Genomic DNA, 14,011 nt, shown 5'->3' with positions numbered 1-14,011 from the left:
TATAGATACGTAGTTTTAGTCACATACTCTTGCTTTTCTCCGACTGCATACGGCACTGAGGCTAGGAGCAGACGAACGAATGCGCTAATGGCGCAGTGGCAGTCGCGTTAGCTGCGTTTCAGTCTACGACTTTACACGGACTCGTTTACCTAGCAAAGCTCGCTGATCTTAACGCCACAATGTTCTTAGAATTGAACACGTTTCTCGACTTCGATAACAAGGCGTTGCCGCGGCGATTCGTCGTCATCTCCAGCGACGATACAGTGGAGCACACGTTCGTGCTCAACCACATGCTCATGCTGTACCTGAAGACCGGCCGCAGAGTGTTCCAGCTGAACTTTGTCCATGACGACGCCTTCTTCGCCAGCGTGTGTCAGAAGTTGGGCATCAACCTGAAAGCTTATGCCGCCAAGAACGCCTTCCGCAGCTTCAGCTGTCTCAAACTCCTGAAGGAACTCGTCAAAGGTTCCTTCTCGGACAGCTCGCATCCGTTCGCCTTCCTCACAGCGCCGGCGTCCGAACGCAGCGGCGATAGACTGTCTATTTTGCAGTCCCAAATCTTAGACGAGTTGCGCCGCTTCGTCGGTGACGAAGCGGCGCAACTCGGAGGCGAGGTCCTAGTCTTGGTGGACGACGTGTCGAGCTTGCTCAACTTCGGACTCGGGTGCCGAGAGATTGCGGGTCTGCTTCATTCGCTCAGACTGGAACCTCTCGTGCGCGAACGTGGCACGATTGTCGCGGGCACGAAGTCCTGCGCCCGCGAGGACGACGCGGACTGTCACCGGCTCTGCACGTACCTGTCTCACCTGGCCGACGCCACGATTGACGTGCGGGGCCTCTCCACGGGACATAGCAGGGACATCACGGGGCAGGTGCGCCGAGGCCTTTGACGATCACCCTTGTGCAGTTCCGAATGCATTACCATGGTCATTACCATAGGTCGGCAAAAAAATGTGGAGCTCACTCAGAGTCGCTCAAAAAAATATTCTTTACACTTAGGGCTCATTCGGACTCAGACTCATCAGAATGCAACTCAGCCGGACTCAATCAGACTCCGACTCGCAGCTCGATCCGAGTCTCTGAGTCAATTCATGAGTTCGCCGACCTATGGTCATTACACGTAAAATGTCTAACCGACAAGAAGGCTATAAGGGAATGCTTGCAGGCGTAGGCGTGCGCATGTTTCCTCATTAAGGGGGGGGGGGGTTCTTCGCACCCCCCCCCTCCTACTAAGTCGCAGTATGGGGCAGACTTTGCGCCCCCCACCCCTGTGTGCACGCCTCTGCTTGCAGCCGCATGTCTCCCATAGCCAGCTGAAACGAAGCCACTGCTTCCCTCTCTAATCCACCCATGTTTCAAGTGCCTTTTGTGCGTGGAATCTAGGATAACTGAAATATGAAAGTTTGTTGCTTTCAACAAAAATGTCACCTATGACTAGTATTTATCATGTTCTCGTAGAATGCAAAACGTGAGATCAGCCATCTTAAACACACGGACAATGTTTGAACAAGTTTCTTTTTCTGTATGTGTGTGCCTGTAGCTAGTCCTACTTCAATTCTGAGATATTCCCAATTGCAAAATTTCGTGTAGGTTTTCTGCATTGTGAGCTGCTCTTGTATGTTTCAGTTCTGTAAAAATGTACTTCTACTTGCTTGCATATCATAAGGGAACTATTTTACATCAGTTCTATCAAAAAAAAAAAGTCTCCATTCTAGGTCAATGTAAGTGGGGTGCAGTGAATTGGCTGCCTGGAATTCTTTTCAGCGTCAACCTAAGTACTTCTTGCTAGGTTTTTTTTTTTTCAGTATGATATTGTAATCCATAATTGCTGTGGTTTAACGTCCCAAAACCACGATATTGTAGCGGGGTTGCAGCTATGACTATGGTGAGGTGTGCGAAGAAGAGGCAGACGACGTGTCCGTGTGCTGGAAGTAACAACCGCCATCTTGACTGCTGGACCATCCTACACTGTAAATAAGTTATAAATATATTCGCGACATTTTGGTGGAGGTGCTGGGTACTACGCAAGACGGAACTCCGCAGCGGACGTATCCTGGACAGCCGCAATATGTCAACAGAAAGCAACTCTGCTGCTGCCACTTCGACCGAGCCTCCGGTACAGCCGGTCGTATTGACTCAACCCCGCGATCCCGGTAACTTCTGCGGCACCGACCACGTTGACGTCGATGACTGGATCGCGAAGTATGAGCGGTTTGCAGCGGTCTACCGGTGGGACCCTACAATGATGCTTGCCAACGTTGACTTCTATCTCTGCGGAACAGCAGGTACGTGGTTTCAGGCTCATGAAGCTGACATAACCAGTTGGGATGCCTGTAAACAGAAGCTTCGGGACCTATTTGGTAGAGCCGTCGGACGCCAGCGGGCCGCTTCTAAAGAACTCTCCTGTCGGGCACAATCTTCGACCGAATCGTATGTCTCCTACATCCTTGACGTCTTGGCCCTTTGCCGACGTGTCGACACCAACATGTCAGAGGGTGACAAAGTAAGCCACTTGCTCAAGGGAATTGCGGATGATGCTTTCAATTTACTAGTGTCTAAAGACTGCTCCACCGTGGACGACATCATCAAAGAGTGCCGCCGGTTCGAAGAACTGAAGAGTCGCCGCATTGCCCAGCATTTCGTGCGACTTCCGAACACGGCCGCTACATCATCTTGCGAGGACCTTCAGCCGCCATGCGGTCAACCACCTACCAACGAGAGCGTAGTTCGCATCGTGCGCCGAGAAATCGAGGCGGCGTCGCCACCATCTTTCCTGACGCGGCCATCTGATGATCCTCGACCAACGATCTCGTTGATCCAGCAGGTTGTGAGGGAAGAGCTTGCAAATGTCGGACTGCAGCCGGTGTGTTCGTTGACGGAACCTCGTGTCAGTTCCATAACGCCTCCTCGTGCACCGGAAATGTTTCGCCGCTATCGTGACCCTGCCCAGTGGAGAATGCAGGAAGACAAGCCGATCTGCTTTCGTTGCCACGGTGTAGGACATATTTCTCGCTACTGTCGTTCTCGCACCTTTCCATCTCGCTCGTTTTCTGGCTATCGACGTGACGACAACCACCGGCCCCTGCAGTTTCCCGCTCGTGACGGTGGACCATACGCTGAGGCTCCTGCGACATCGGTCCGACGCTCCAGCCGTTCGCCGTCCCCAAGCGATCGTCGCTCCCGGTCACCTCAGCCCCGTCGCCATTTGTTGCCCCGCCCTACTGGACGCCCATACTCGGAAAACTGAGCAATGCAGCTCCCGGAGGTGACGCTGCATTCGACCCCCGATCTGAAAACCCTCTGCTGACCCTCACTACGGACCAGAACCTGCTTGCTGTGGAAGTGGATGGCCTACCTGTTACTGCCCTCATTGATACCGGCGCACATATTTCTCTTATGAGCTCTGATCTCCGTGCACGATTAAGTAAGGTCCTTACGCCGCCCGAGTCCCTATTTGTACGTGTCGCTAGTGGAGGAGCTCCGGCTGTACTCGGAATGTGCACGGCACGTGTGAGGTTCTCCGACCGCCAGACGTCCGTTCTGTTTCATGTTCTCGCTCATTGTCCACATGATGTCATCCTCGGACTCGATTTCTTGTCTGACCACTCTGCTGTCATTGACTGCTCGGCCGGTGTTGTACAACTTGACTTGCCTGCGTCCGCCGACGTGTCGGAGGTGGTTCAGACCAAACTTTCGTGTGCCGAGGCTATTCGTCTGCCACCACAAGCCCTAACTTGCGTCGCTGTTGAACCCTATCCCAATGTACCGGATGGTGATTACGTGGTTTCTCTTCTCCCAGTGTTCTACTGGCCCGCAGCGTCTCCTCTCCGTACACAGTTGTAACTGTTACAGCGAACAAGACGTGCCTTCCTCTTCTGAACTTCGGATTCAGCCCTCAAGTCCTACCACAAGGCATTGCTCTTGCTACTCTGTCACCGTCGCACGAGTGCCAGATCTCATCGGTGTCACCTGAACTGCCCGTTGTCGTCTCTCCGAACCCGCATAGAGTCGACGCAGTCACCTCTTCTACACTGCACAACAACATCACCAAGATGATTGCCTCAGAACTTTTGCCCTCTCAAGTTAAAGACCTCACTGATCTCCTTATGATCTACTCTGACATATTTGACTTCGACGCTAGGCCCTTAGGCCAAACCTCGCAAGTCAAGCACCGCATAGATACCGGTGATGCAGCTCCAATTCACAGGCGTCCTTACCGAGTTTCACCATCAGAGCGCCAAGTTATTCAACAGGAGGTCGACAAGATGCTCACAAAAGGCATTATTGAGCCTTCTTCGAGTCCGTGGGCTTCCCCTGTAGTCTTAGTTAAAAAGAAAGACAACACCTGGCGTTTCTGCGTGGATTATCGGCATTTAAACAAGATCACCAAAAAGGATGTCTACCCGCTTCCTCGTATCGATGACGCCTTGGACTGCCTTCATGGTGCTACCTATTTTTCTTCGATAGACCTACGCTCTGGTTACTGGCAAATCGCCGTAGACGACCTCGACCGTGAGAAGACTGCCTTTGTAACGCCTGACGGTCTCTACCAATTCAGAGTCATGCCGTTCGGCTTGTGCAATGCGCCGGCCACGTTCGAGCGGATGAGGACACGCTTTTGCGCAGCTTTAAATGGTCTATCTGCCTGTGTTACCTGGACGACGTCATTGTATTTGCCCCCACCTTTGAGTCTCACCTCGACCGACTTTCGTCCATTCTCTCAGTGTTTCGTGCGGCTGGGCTACAACTTAATTCATCGAAATGCCACTTTGGCCATCGCCAAGTTGCTATTCTCGGGCATCTCGTTGACTCATCTGGCATCCGACCCGATCCCGACAAAGTTCGCGCTGTCCTCGATTTTCCCGTACCAACTTGTGCCAAAGACGTTCGAAGTTTTGTGGGCCTATGCTCATATTTCCGACGATTCGTCAGAAACTTCGCAGATATTGCCCGCCCCCTCACTGATCTTCTCAAGAAAGATGTGCCATTTTGGTGGGGTCCTGACCAAGCCAGTGCTTTTTCCCGCCTCATTACGCTGCTGACCACACCGCCGATCCTCGCCCACTTCGACCCGTCTGCTCAAACCGAGGTCCGCACAGACGCTAGTGGTTACGGCATTGGCGCTGTGTTAGCCCAGCGTCAATCCGGTCATGATAGAGTTCTTGCGTATGCCAGCCGGCTCCTCTCCCCTGCCGAACGCAATTACTCTATTACTGAGCGCGAGTGCCTGGCGCTTGTATGGGCAGTTGGTAAATTCCGCCCCTATTTATATGGTCGACCTTTCACCGTTACCACAGACCACCACGCTCTATGCTGGCTTTCAGCACTCAAAGATCAAACAGGGCACCTAGCTCGTTGGGCTCTGCGCCTCCAGGAATTCACGTACACAGTGGTCTACAAGTCCGGCCGTCTACATCAAGACGCCGACTGCCTTTCTCGGTACCCCGTTGACGATCCAGACCACGTAACGGATGACACGTCCATCTGTATCTCCTCGCTCTCTGCTTTCGGCAACATCGGTGACGAGCAACAGCGTGACGCGTCCCTACGAGATCTAATCACCCGCCTGAATACTGACTCGACGGACAGTTCGCTTCGCATGTTCGTCATCATAGACGGTATCTTATACCGCCGGAACATGCGCCCAGTGGGACAGGAACTACTAGTTGTAGTACCCACTCATCTCCGCTCGACCGTACCTCAGCAACTACATGATGTACCAACGGCCGGCCACCTTGGTGTTGCCAGAACGTACGACCGTGTCCGCCGACGCTTTTTCTGGCCCGGCCTCTACCGTTCCGTACATCGTTATGTCGCTTCTTGAGAGTCGTGCCAACGCCGGAAAAGGCCAGCTGTACACCCCGCCGGGCTCCTTCAACCCATAGACATACCTGCTGAGCCTTTTTTTCGTGTTGGCCTCGACCTTCTGGGACCTTTCCCACTTTCTTATAACGGTAACAGATGGGTCGCCGTCGCTACGGATTATTCTACCCGTTTTGCCATTACGAGACCTCTCCCGAGCAGCTGCGCTACAGACGTCGCCGACTTTTTGATACAAGACGTCATCTTACATCACGGCGCTCCTCGTCAACTCATCACAGACCGAGGCCGCTACTTTTTATCCAAGGTAATCGAGGACCTACTTCGCTCTTGTGCAACCAAGCACAAGCTTACAACGGCCTATCATCCCAAACGAACGGACTCACAGAACGTTTGAATCGCACGATCACTGACATGCTCGCCATGTATGTCTCGGCTGATCATCGCGACTGGGACATTGCTCTACCCTTTGTCACTTTCGCTTACGACAGCTCGCGCCATGACACTGCTGGATATTCTCCCTTTTACCTTTTGTATGGAAGAGAACCGACCTTGCCGTTCGACACGCTCGTACCCATCCCTGACCACATCTCCACCGAATATGCTCGCCACGCTATCAGCACAGCCGAAAAGGCCCGTCAGATCGCCCATCGACGCCTTTCGGACTCTCAACTCAGCCAGAAACATAGATACGACAGTTGCCACCGGAACGTTCGCTTCAATCCGGGTGACCTCGTTCTCCTGTGGTCTCCGTCTCGGCATGTTGGCCTGGCCGAAAAACTTCTGCCCAAATACTCCTGGCCCCTACCGTGTGCTACGCCAGGTGACTGAGGTTACCTATGACATCGCCCCTCTGGACCCTACGGCGCCCTCTACGTCTTCAAACGTCGTCCACGTCGCTCGCCTGAAGCCGTACCTTTCGCCCACCACCTGCTAACAGGCGCCGAGTCGGCGCTTTCGCCGCCGGAGGTCGATGTAGCGGGGTTGCAGCTATGACTATGGTGAGGTGTGCGAAGAAGAGGCAGACGACGTGTCGGTGTGCTGGAAGTAACAACCGCCATCTTGACTGCTGGACCATCCTACGCTGTAAATAAGTTATAAATATATTCGCAACAATATAATTACGAGAGACGCCGTAGTGGAGGGCTCTGGAAATTTCGACCACCTGGGGTTCTTTAACGTGCATCTAAATTTAAGCACATGGGCATCAAGCATTTTCACCTCCATCGAAAATGTGACTGCCACGGCCAGGATTCGACCCCGTGACCTGCAGGTCAGCAGTCGAGCACCGTAACCACTAGACCACCACGGCAGGTTACGATGTTGTAATTAACAGTGGGCCCAACTCAATTTTGCTCTGTCAAGTATGCCGAGAGCTAGTTTGTGCTTTTAAGAGCGTTTATGCAGCTAACAGTCTTCTTTCTGATGCAGATTTCGGTGACAAGAACAAGTAACACACAGCTGCCGACAACCAAGCAGATGCATTTCAGGATCGAAGACAGAGGCGTCAAGCTCTTTCCCGTCGGCCTTAACAAGTTGCCGTTTCACATCTAGAAATCACTGTTCACACGGCCAGGCACGTGGGACCAACAATATTTATTGATACTATTACTGCGAAATAAATACATAAAATGTTGAACAAAAATGAACTACTCTGCACTGCAGGAGCTAATGAAATGAAAACGCACACAAACACTACAGAAATCATGTGCCATAAAGCACAAGCCGGAATGTTGCTTGGTGGATACAGGTACGAAACGTATACAGCCGAGACTGGGACGACAACAGATACGGTAATCTATGAACACACTAAACAATCTTACCAAGCACACAACTTAACAGACTAAGTTAACATTCAGCGTATCATACAACAACACAGGTTTCACAATATGAACGCCTCACAGGCCCAGGAATGGCAAAAAAAAACAGCATGGAACCCTCGAAAGCAGTCAAGACCTTGCTCCTTATATGAGTTGACACTGATAAACAAAGCCAGTGAGAAAGGCACCACTGACAACTGTCATTTATTATAAAATCGCCTACAGGTTAAACGCGTGCTATCATCACATGTTCTGTGTGCCTTTCGAATATAGGCACACCAAACAGTATTACAATAAATAACAACTGTTAGTGCTGCCATCTATCACGCGTGCCACGTTTACTGTTGCACCTTGGGATGCCACATGAACTTGCCAAAAATCTGCACCTGCGAATGGAACTCAATCCAGAGGTAGCTTCCTTCATTACAATGACTACAGAAATTAATCTACAGCTGCACTTGTGGTCCTACCTAACGTAGAACTGTTGCCTTTCTGTTGCGTAAAACCATGACTTGAGCCTTGAGGCCGTAACTATCATTGCAACAAATCCCAACTAAACTTGAAAGGAATGTGTTAAAGATTGAATAAAGTTCGAGCTACCACAATCTAGTCTATTATAGGAGCTCTAGAGCCCAGACATCAATCTACATGCACACCTGTCTACAAAGAAACAAAATTCGATTGGACGAGACATTAACGAGAACCGAGTGCACATAAACTTCAAGGAAGCAGCTGCAGGCTCTATCTACAAGGTGCTAAATGTTGCCAAAGGTGGGAAGGGGACAAACCCTAAACGAGTGCATACAACAATGGTGAATTATAGTTCTTCCTGTCTAGATGGCTTGCAAGAAAGGCCACGAAGGTTACATGGGCTTGGAGCGGCGAGAGAATGGAAATGACAGATCAATGCCAAGGTTTGCCACAACAAGGTGGACACCAGAGTTCATCTGGCAACTAATAGCAACCAGTCAATTGGGTGTCCTATGTGCAAGACATGGCCACAACGATGGTTCCTCCCAACACTCATTTGCTGACCAGCCTTCACAAATGCATTACAGAGATGCTCACTCGAAGCATAGCTTTACCCATCATGTTTTAAAGCACAGTCTGCAATACTGGCAGCTATCGCTGTACAGCTGAGATACCATCTCTGCAAACTGTGCCTAAAATGTTCCATCTCTGCAGTAGCTTGAAGCAATGGCCTCCCAAAAGGCAAGCTGCAGCTATTTACTTTCTGTAAAAAGGACACTGCCAGGACATTACAAGATACATAATATACTCAGCCTATCCTTGCATAACTGCCGTGGCATTGTATATTGTGAACGCCCCGAGTGTTAAAGTGGAGTTATCCATCACTGCTTGTCATTCTTCAGCATTTTGAATACTCGGAAATATTCACAAGTGCCTTAAGAAAGGAGGGGTTATCACATCCAGGATATTGCACATTTTTCCTATAGTGTCCCTGCAGCCAAATAGCTGTGGATGTAAGTGTCGTAGTAAGTGCACAGAGATGTGCTAAGTGTTGTCTTAAGCAAAAGCTAATGGCATTATTAATGCGAAGCAACCAGGAAAATAGTTACGTTGATGTAACCTGGCTCATCAATCCAGTGTTAATATACATACATCCCAACTCTCACTACATCCACAGTGAATACTGAAGTGTGCGTTTTACTCTGCAATGCACACAGTAAGTGAAGACACACTGAAACTTACTTCCTGACAAAGATCTACACAGCAGTCAGTAGCAAACAGTGACTGCTTTTGATAAAGGTGGTGGAATAGTAGCTTCTTTGCAAACATTTAGAATGACTTCTTGGGAATCGTTCAGTTTGTTCCTAATGTTAACTGTCAATGTTTGCGTTCAAGTGCAACTTAGAATGCAAAAGAAAAACATGGTAAGTTAGCTACAAGAACTGTGCCCCACTGGAAAACAAAATTCTTTTATGTCTTTTGGGTTTTTTCTTTTTTGCAGCTAGCTACCAAAGCCACATCAGCGTGTTCACAGAAGCACTACAACCTAGCTCATTCTTGGGCTTCACAAAATACCTTAGTAAGCCTTTCACTGCACCAGCCAGTTATTTTTAACAGTTATGCAACACAGCATGCAAATGCGTGACTAACATGCTTGTATACATTCCAATGATGTTGAAATAGACACCTTTCACACTTCCAAAAATATGGCTGTACGCAATTTTCTCACGTGTCGCAAAAATTACTTGCTGGTACTCCAACATCCACTCTCAAAACGCTCGAGGCAGCTGTATCAAACTTTGAGCGTCGGACGCACTGATTGTAAACCAGTTGTCAACGATGGCAACCGACACCAGTGTGACCGCCTAGATTCTAGATGGCAGTAGTTGGCACTACATTTGACATCCCTTTTCAGTTCTATCTTGCGGCAGTAGCACAAGCATTTGCATCACACGACACTGTTTTTGAGCTCTCGTTACACAAGCACCTGTTATTCACACACACATCCAGTAAACCACAGCTACAGGAAAACATGACTGCCAGAGGCTCCTTTAAACCCGGCAGTTCCTCGCAAGAAAGCCTCCGATAGTTTGCCAACATTCAAAAGTGCTCCAATCATGTTCTGCTCGTATTTCATCAAGCAACAAAAGCATGCAGAGATGGCATACCCCAAACAATCCTGCAAAGCTTTCTTCTGCTCATAGAAAAAAGCACACCAGACAAGCTCACAGGATGCTCAGAAGTAAAGACAAGGATGTCTTATTTAATCTATAGTACAATTATTGACAGCTCTCCGTAAACTATACTTAAACGTAGCGTTGCAACGTAAAACAAACACATAATCTGGCAGTATTTTAGCCAAGGAATGTATATTTTTACGTTATTATGGTAATGACTGGAACACAAACTGAAACGTATGAACAAAACAAACAGGGACGTACATGCAAGAAAAAAAAAAACAAAGGCAACCCACGAGCTGCCTCTCAATTGCTTTGGCTTTTCTCTAAGCAGTTGGTGATCCATCCACTGTGCTACTGAGACAGCCCACCAAAACAAACATACACACACAAATGAACAAAGGCAACATTGTGAAATCCAGGCTACTATGAAAAACATAGGCAGTTGAGTCATCCAAAAAACGATAATGCTTTATGCACACATTCATAAACGCACCTACACTTAAACCTCATTATAACAGTCACATTTGACACGAAAATAACTTCGTTATATCCGAAAATTCGTTATAAACGTATATTCGAACCACTGTGTGCATTACCAAGGCTATTCTTCGTTTACTTCGTTATAACCGATAATTCGTTATATCGAGGTTTGAGTGTATTTCACTGGATTCCATTCCAACTGTTCATCCCGGACACAAGATTCACTTGCTTGCTTTATCTGCTGTGCACAGGACTGCGCTTGTCCTTGCGTGTCTTCTTGTGTTCCGTCAATCGCACACTTCCTTACTGTTCTAATCTGAATAACAAGTCACGCCAGCCGGAGAGGCTGGATCATAACGCATCGAAGCTGCCTGGTTACAGCAGCAAATCACGTGATGGCTGTTACCAATAAGCCCTCTATGGTGAAGTCAATGTAACCTTCAATGTCCCTGTGAAGCAACATCAGCTTTTTGTCCTCATTATGTGGCACTGGCATTGCGTAATGGCTAGCCTGTCACATATCAGCTTAATGCTCGGGGGAAGAAAAAAAAATGCAATTGTAACTCAACGTAGAAGTTCAATTAACATACAGCAAATTAAACCAGTTGACTGGACGCATGTCTCGTCACTTTGCAAAGGAGAATCGGTCGCATAATGGCCGATTCAGAGTGGTTGAACATTTCCCACTGTTCGTATATTGGATCGGTTTGGCTCCGTAATGGATCTGTCTACTTCACTCCATCATCGAAGTGCAGATTCAACCGTAATTCTTATAACGCGTCGTACTTATGCACGCCACATGCGACAGTCACCGAGGTCCAATGTGGAACATCAAGTTTTTCTCCGAGCAAATGTGGATTTGCAGGGTCAGCGTGCAGTTCAAGCATTCGATCGAGTAGATGAATTGTTATTTGCGTCAAAACGACGGCAGTTCCTTACGTCATTCTGGCCTGAGCACAATGTATCCGTGGTACATCAGACTCTCAACATCTCGTTCACGAGCATTGCACGCAGCTGAAAGTTCGACAGCCTGCGTACAGAGTGACCTAGTATTACCTCAGAGTGATTGCAGGCATTGGGTGGCCGGTCACTCACACTACACATTTATCCGTTGATTCGCTAGTGGCCAATTCTGCCGTTTCACGAGAGCATGTCGCGACACCGGGTGTGACAGAAAAGAAAACGAATTAGCGCAACAAACAGGCTCGACGGCAGCAAGCGTGACGCTTTGACACGCGAGTGCCGGAACAAGTGGAATGTTTTCACTGGGGGGTGCTGTCGTGGTGAGGCTTGGAAGTCGTCGTGCGGCTGGCGCCACCTTCGTGGCTCTTCCCGCCGCCGGTCACGGCCGCCGCCACCACTCCCACAGCTGTCGCTGCCGCCGTGGCAGCAGCTCCGTGAAGAGACGGCGAAGCCGGCAGCGAACGGGCCGTGCTGGACGGGTGTCCCGACGACGAAGCAACGAAGGCGGACGGAGATCCACGGCCGTCCTGGGTGGCAAGCCAGCCTGCGTTTTCATTTTCACGAGCAGTCAATGCACTGGCCTGAATGGTGACCCACATGGCTATGCGAACATTTTGCCGCATTCATCCGGTAACCTTCCAAGTCCCGTGGTACTCAATTGGGTACTTTGGATGGACTTACATAATAAAATTGTGATGTGATCACTGTTACGTGATGACATCATTTTGAAAATCATTACGTGATGTCATCAGTTGGTCATGTGAGGTTCCTTGGCATTAATGCCCGTATTCACAAACCGACCTTATCTTTTATCTTTTGCCCTCCTTACCTTTTCGGCACCTTAACGCGTTTCATAAACAAACCTTATGCCGCAATCCAGCCTTTCCTTAACCTTATCGCCGTGAAAAGGAGGCGTTCGATAAGGTAGCCCGGCAGGCACTTTAAGGCGCCACTTATGCGGTGCACTACGGCTGATTACGCAAGAAACTTTACAAAATCATTAAACAAAATGCGACGTACGCTACCGGCGTCCATATGTGCAATTAACGCTGCGAGTGCTTGGGAACCGTCAAAATTCCATGGAAGAGTTCAGCGACGGTGTGTTGCTGAGCAGATTCCGCTTCTCGAAGCGAGCACTTCATGTTTGCGAACTTGCCACTGAAACGAGCCCCAACAACGTCGGTTTTCCCGTGTCATCACTCCTTCATCTGCTGGTGGCGCTATGTTTCTACGGCACAGGTACTTTTCAAATTGTGAATGGGGACTTCCACACTGCCCCGCATTATTAAACGTGTGAAAAAATCAGTCAGGGTCACTGCAGGATGGGATATCTTTTACCCATTTTTGCACTCACGTAGCCGCTACTCGGTGCGCACGTCGCTCTTGATGCTTTGAGCTGCTCCCACTTTCTTGTGTCGTCGTTCATTAACACCGCGTGCTAACACAATTTTTCGCTATCACAACGCGATGCTTTCAAGTTGATTACAAGCGCTGGATCTTCAGTGAAATTCAGTTTTCAACTTTCTGTCGCACTGAATAACAAGCGTATACGTATGACGCAAGCAAACAGCCACACACGCACACACGGAGGCAGACGGAGAAAAAAACCGCTCGCAACTTCACGCGCCGGTCGGTGCCCTCGTAGAAACCAGCGCTTCGTGGACCGGCGCGTCTGTCTCCGCATGTGCCGGCGCGTCTACGCGAGCCGCCGGTTGCTATGACAACGGTAAAAGGTTAACAAAGAAAAGGAGCAAACGGCGCGGCAAGACGAGGCGCGTTCTTACCGAAACTTGCACGGGTATGCGTTCCTGCATTTTTCTTATTGTTCTGAGGAGCATACAGCTTTTTTTTCTTGCTAATAAACCAACAATGAGCCAGTAAAAGTTCATAGCCTCGCTCCCATGCTCGTTCCTTATGATGACAAGGCCGCCTTTCGTAAGGCTACCTTAAAACCGAATAAGGCGAGTTTACGAAACGAAGTGAGACCTTTTCTTATCCTTATACTTTTCCCTTCCTTACGAAAGGCCGCCTTATAGCGTTAAGATAAGGATGGTTTGTGAATACGGGCCTAAGTGGTAATGCCTCTCGCAGGATTTTTCGCTTCACAGGGGCAAATAATGCTTTCGCATTAATAACTCACCTTAGCGACAGCTTTCCAACTCATCCCTCAATGTTATTTTATGATCATCCCTCAAACCCATTTGCCTTTAATTTCAGCATCCTTTAAACCACCAGATTTTGTAGCAAAATATATCTCTGGTTACTTTGGTCCCCCTC

General features: G+C 49.1%; 2 protein-coding genes across 2 annotated transcripts in view; one reads left to right on the top strand and one right to left on the bottom strand.

The window, feature by feature from the left end:
* Positions 1-78: 78 nt before the first annotated feature.
* On the top strand, positions 79-7,465 carry LOC119390441 (elongator complex protein 6). The gene is made up of 2 exons (XM_037658063.2): positions 79-872; positions 7,252-7,465. The coding sequence occupies exons 1-2, from the start codon at positions 180-182 to the stop codon at positions 7,372-7,374; spliced, it is 816 nt and encodes a 271-aa protein (XP_037513991.1). The 5' UTR covers positions 79-179; the 3' UTR covers positions 7,375-7,465.
* LOC119390438 (E3 ubiquitin-protein ligase TRIM37-like) overlaps positions 7,398-14,011 on the bottom strand; it is a 68,313-nt gene continuing 61,699 nt past the window's right edge. The window contains 1 exon segment of the mRNA XM_037658060.2: positions 7,398-12,278. Coding sequence (XP_037513988.1) covers positions 12,034-12,278 — 245 coding nt within the window. The 3' untranslated portion in view covers positions 7,398-12,033.

Source organism: Rhipicephalus sanguineus, chromosome 4 (assembly GCF_013339695.2).
Source record: "Rhipicephalus sanguineus isolate Rsan-2018 chromosome 4, BIME_Rsan_1.4, whole genome shotgun sequence".
NCBI classification, from domain to species: Eukaryota; Metazoa; Arthropoda; class Arachnida; order Ixodida; family Ixodidae; genus Rhipicephalus; species Rhipicephalus sanguineus.
This window is presented reverse-complemented; position numbering and strand designations above follow the sequence as displayed.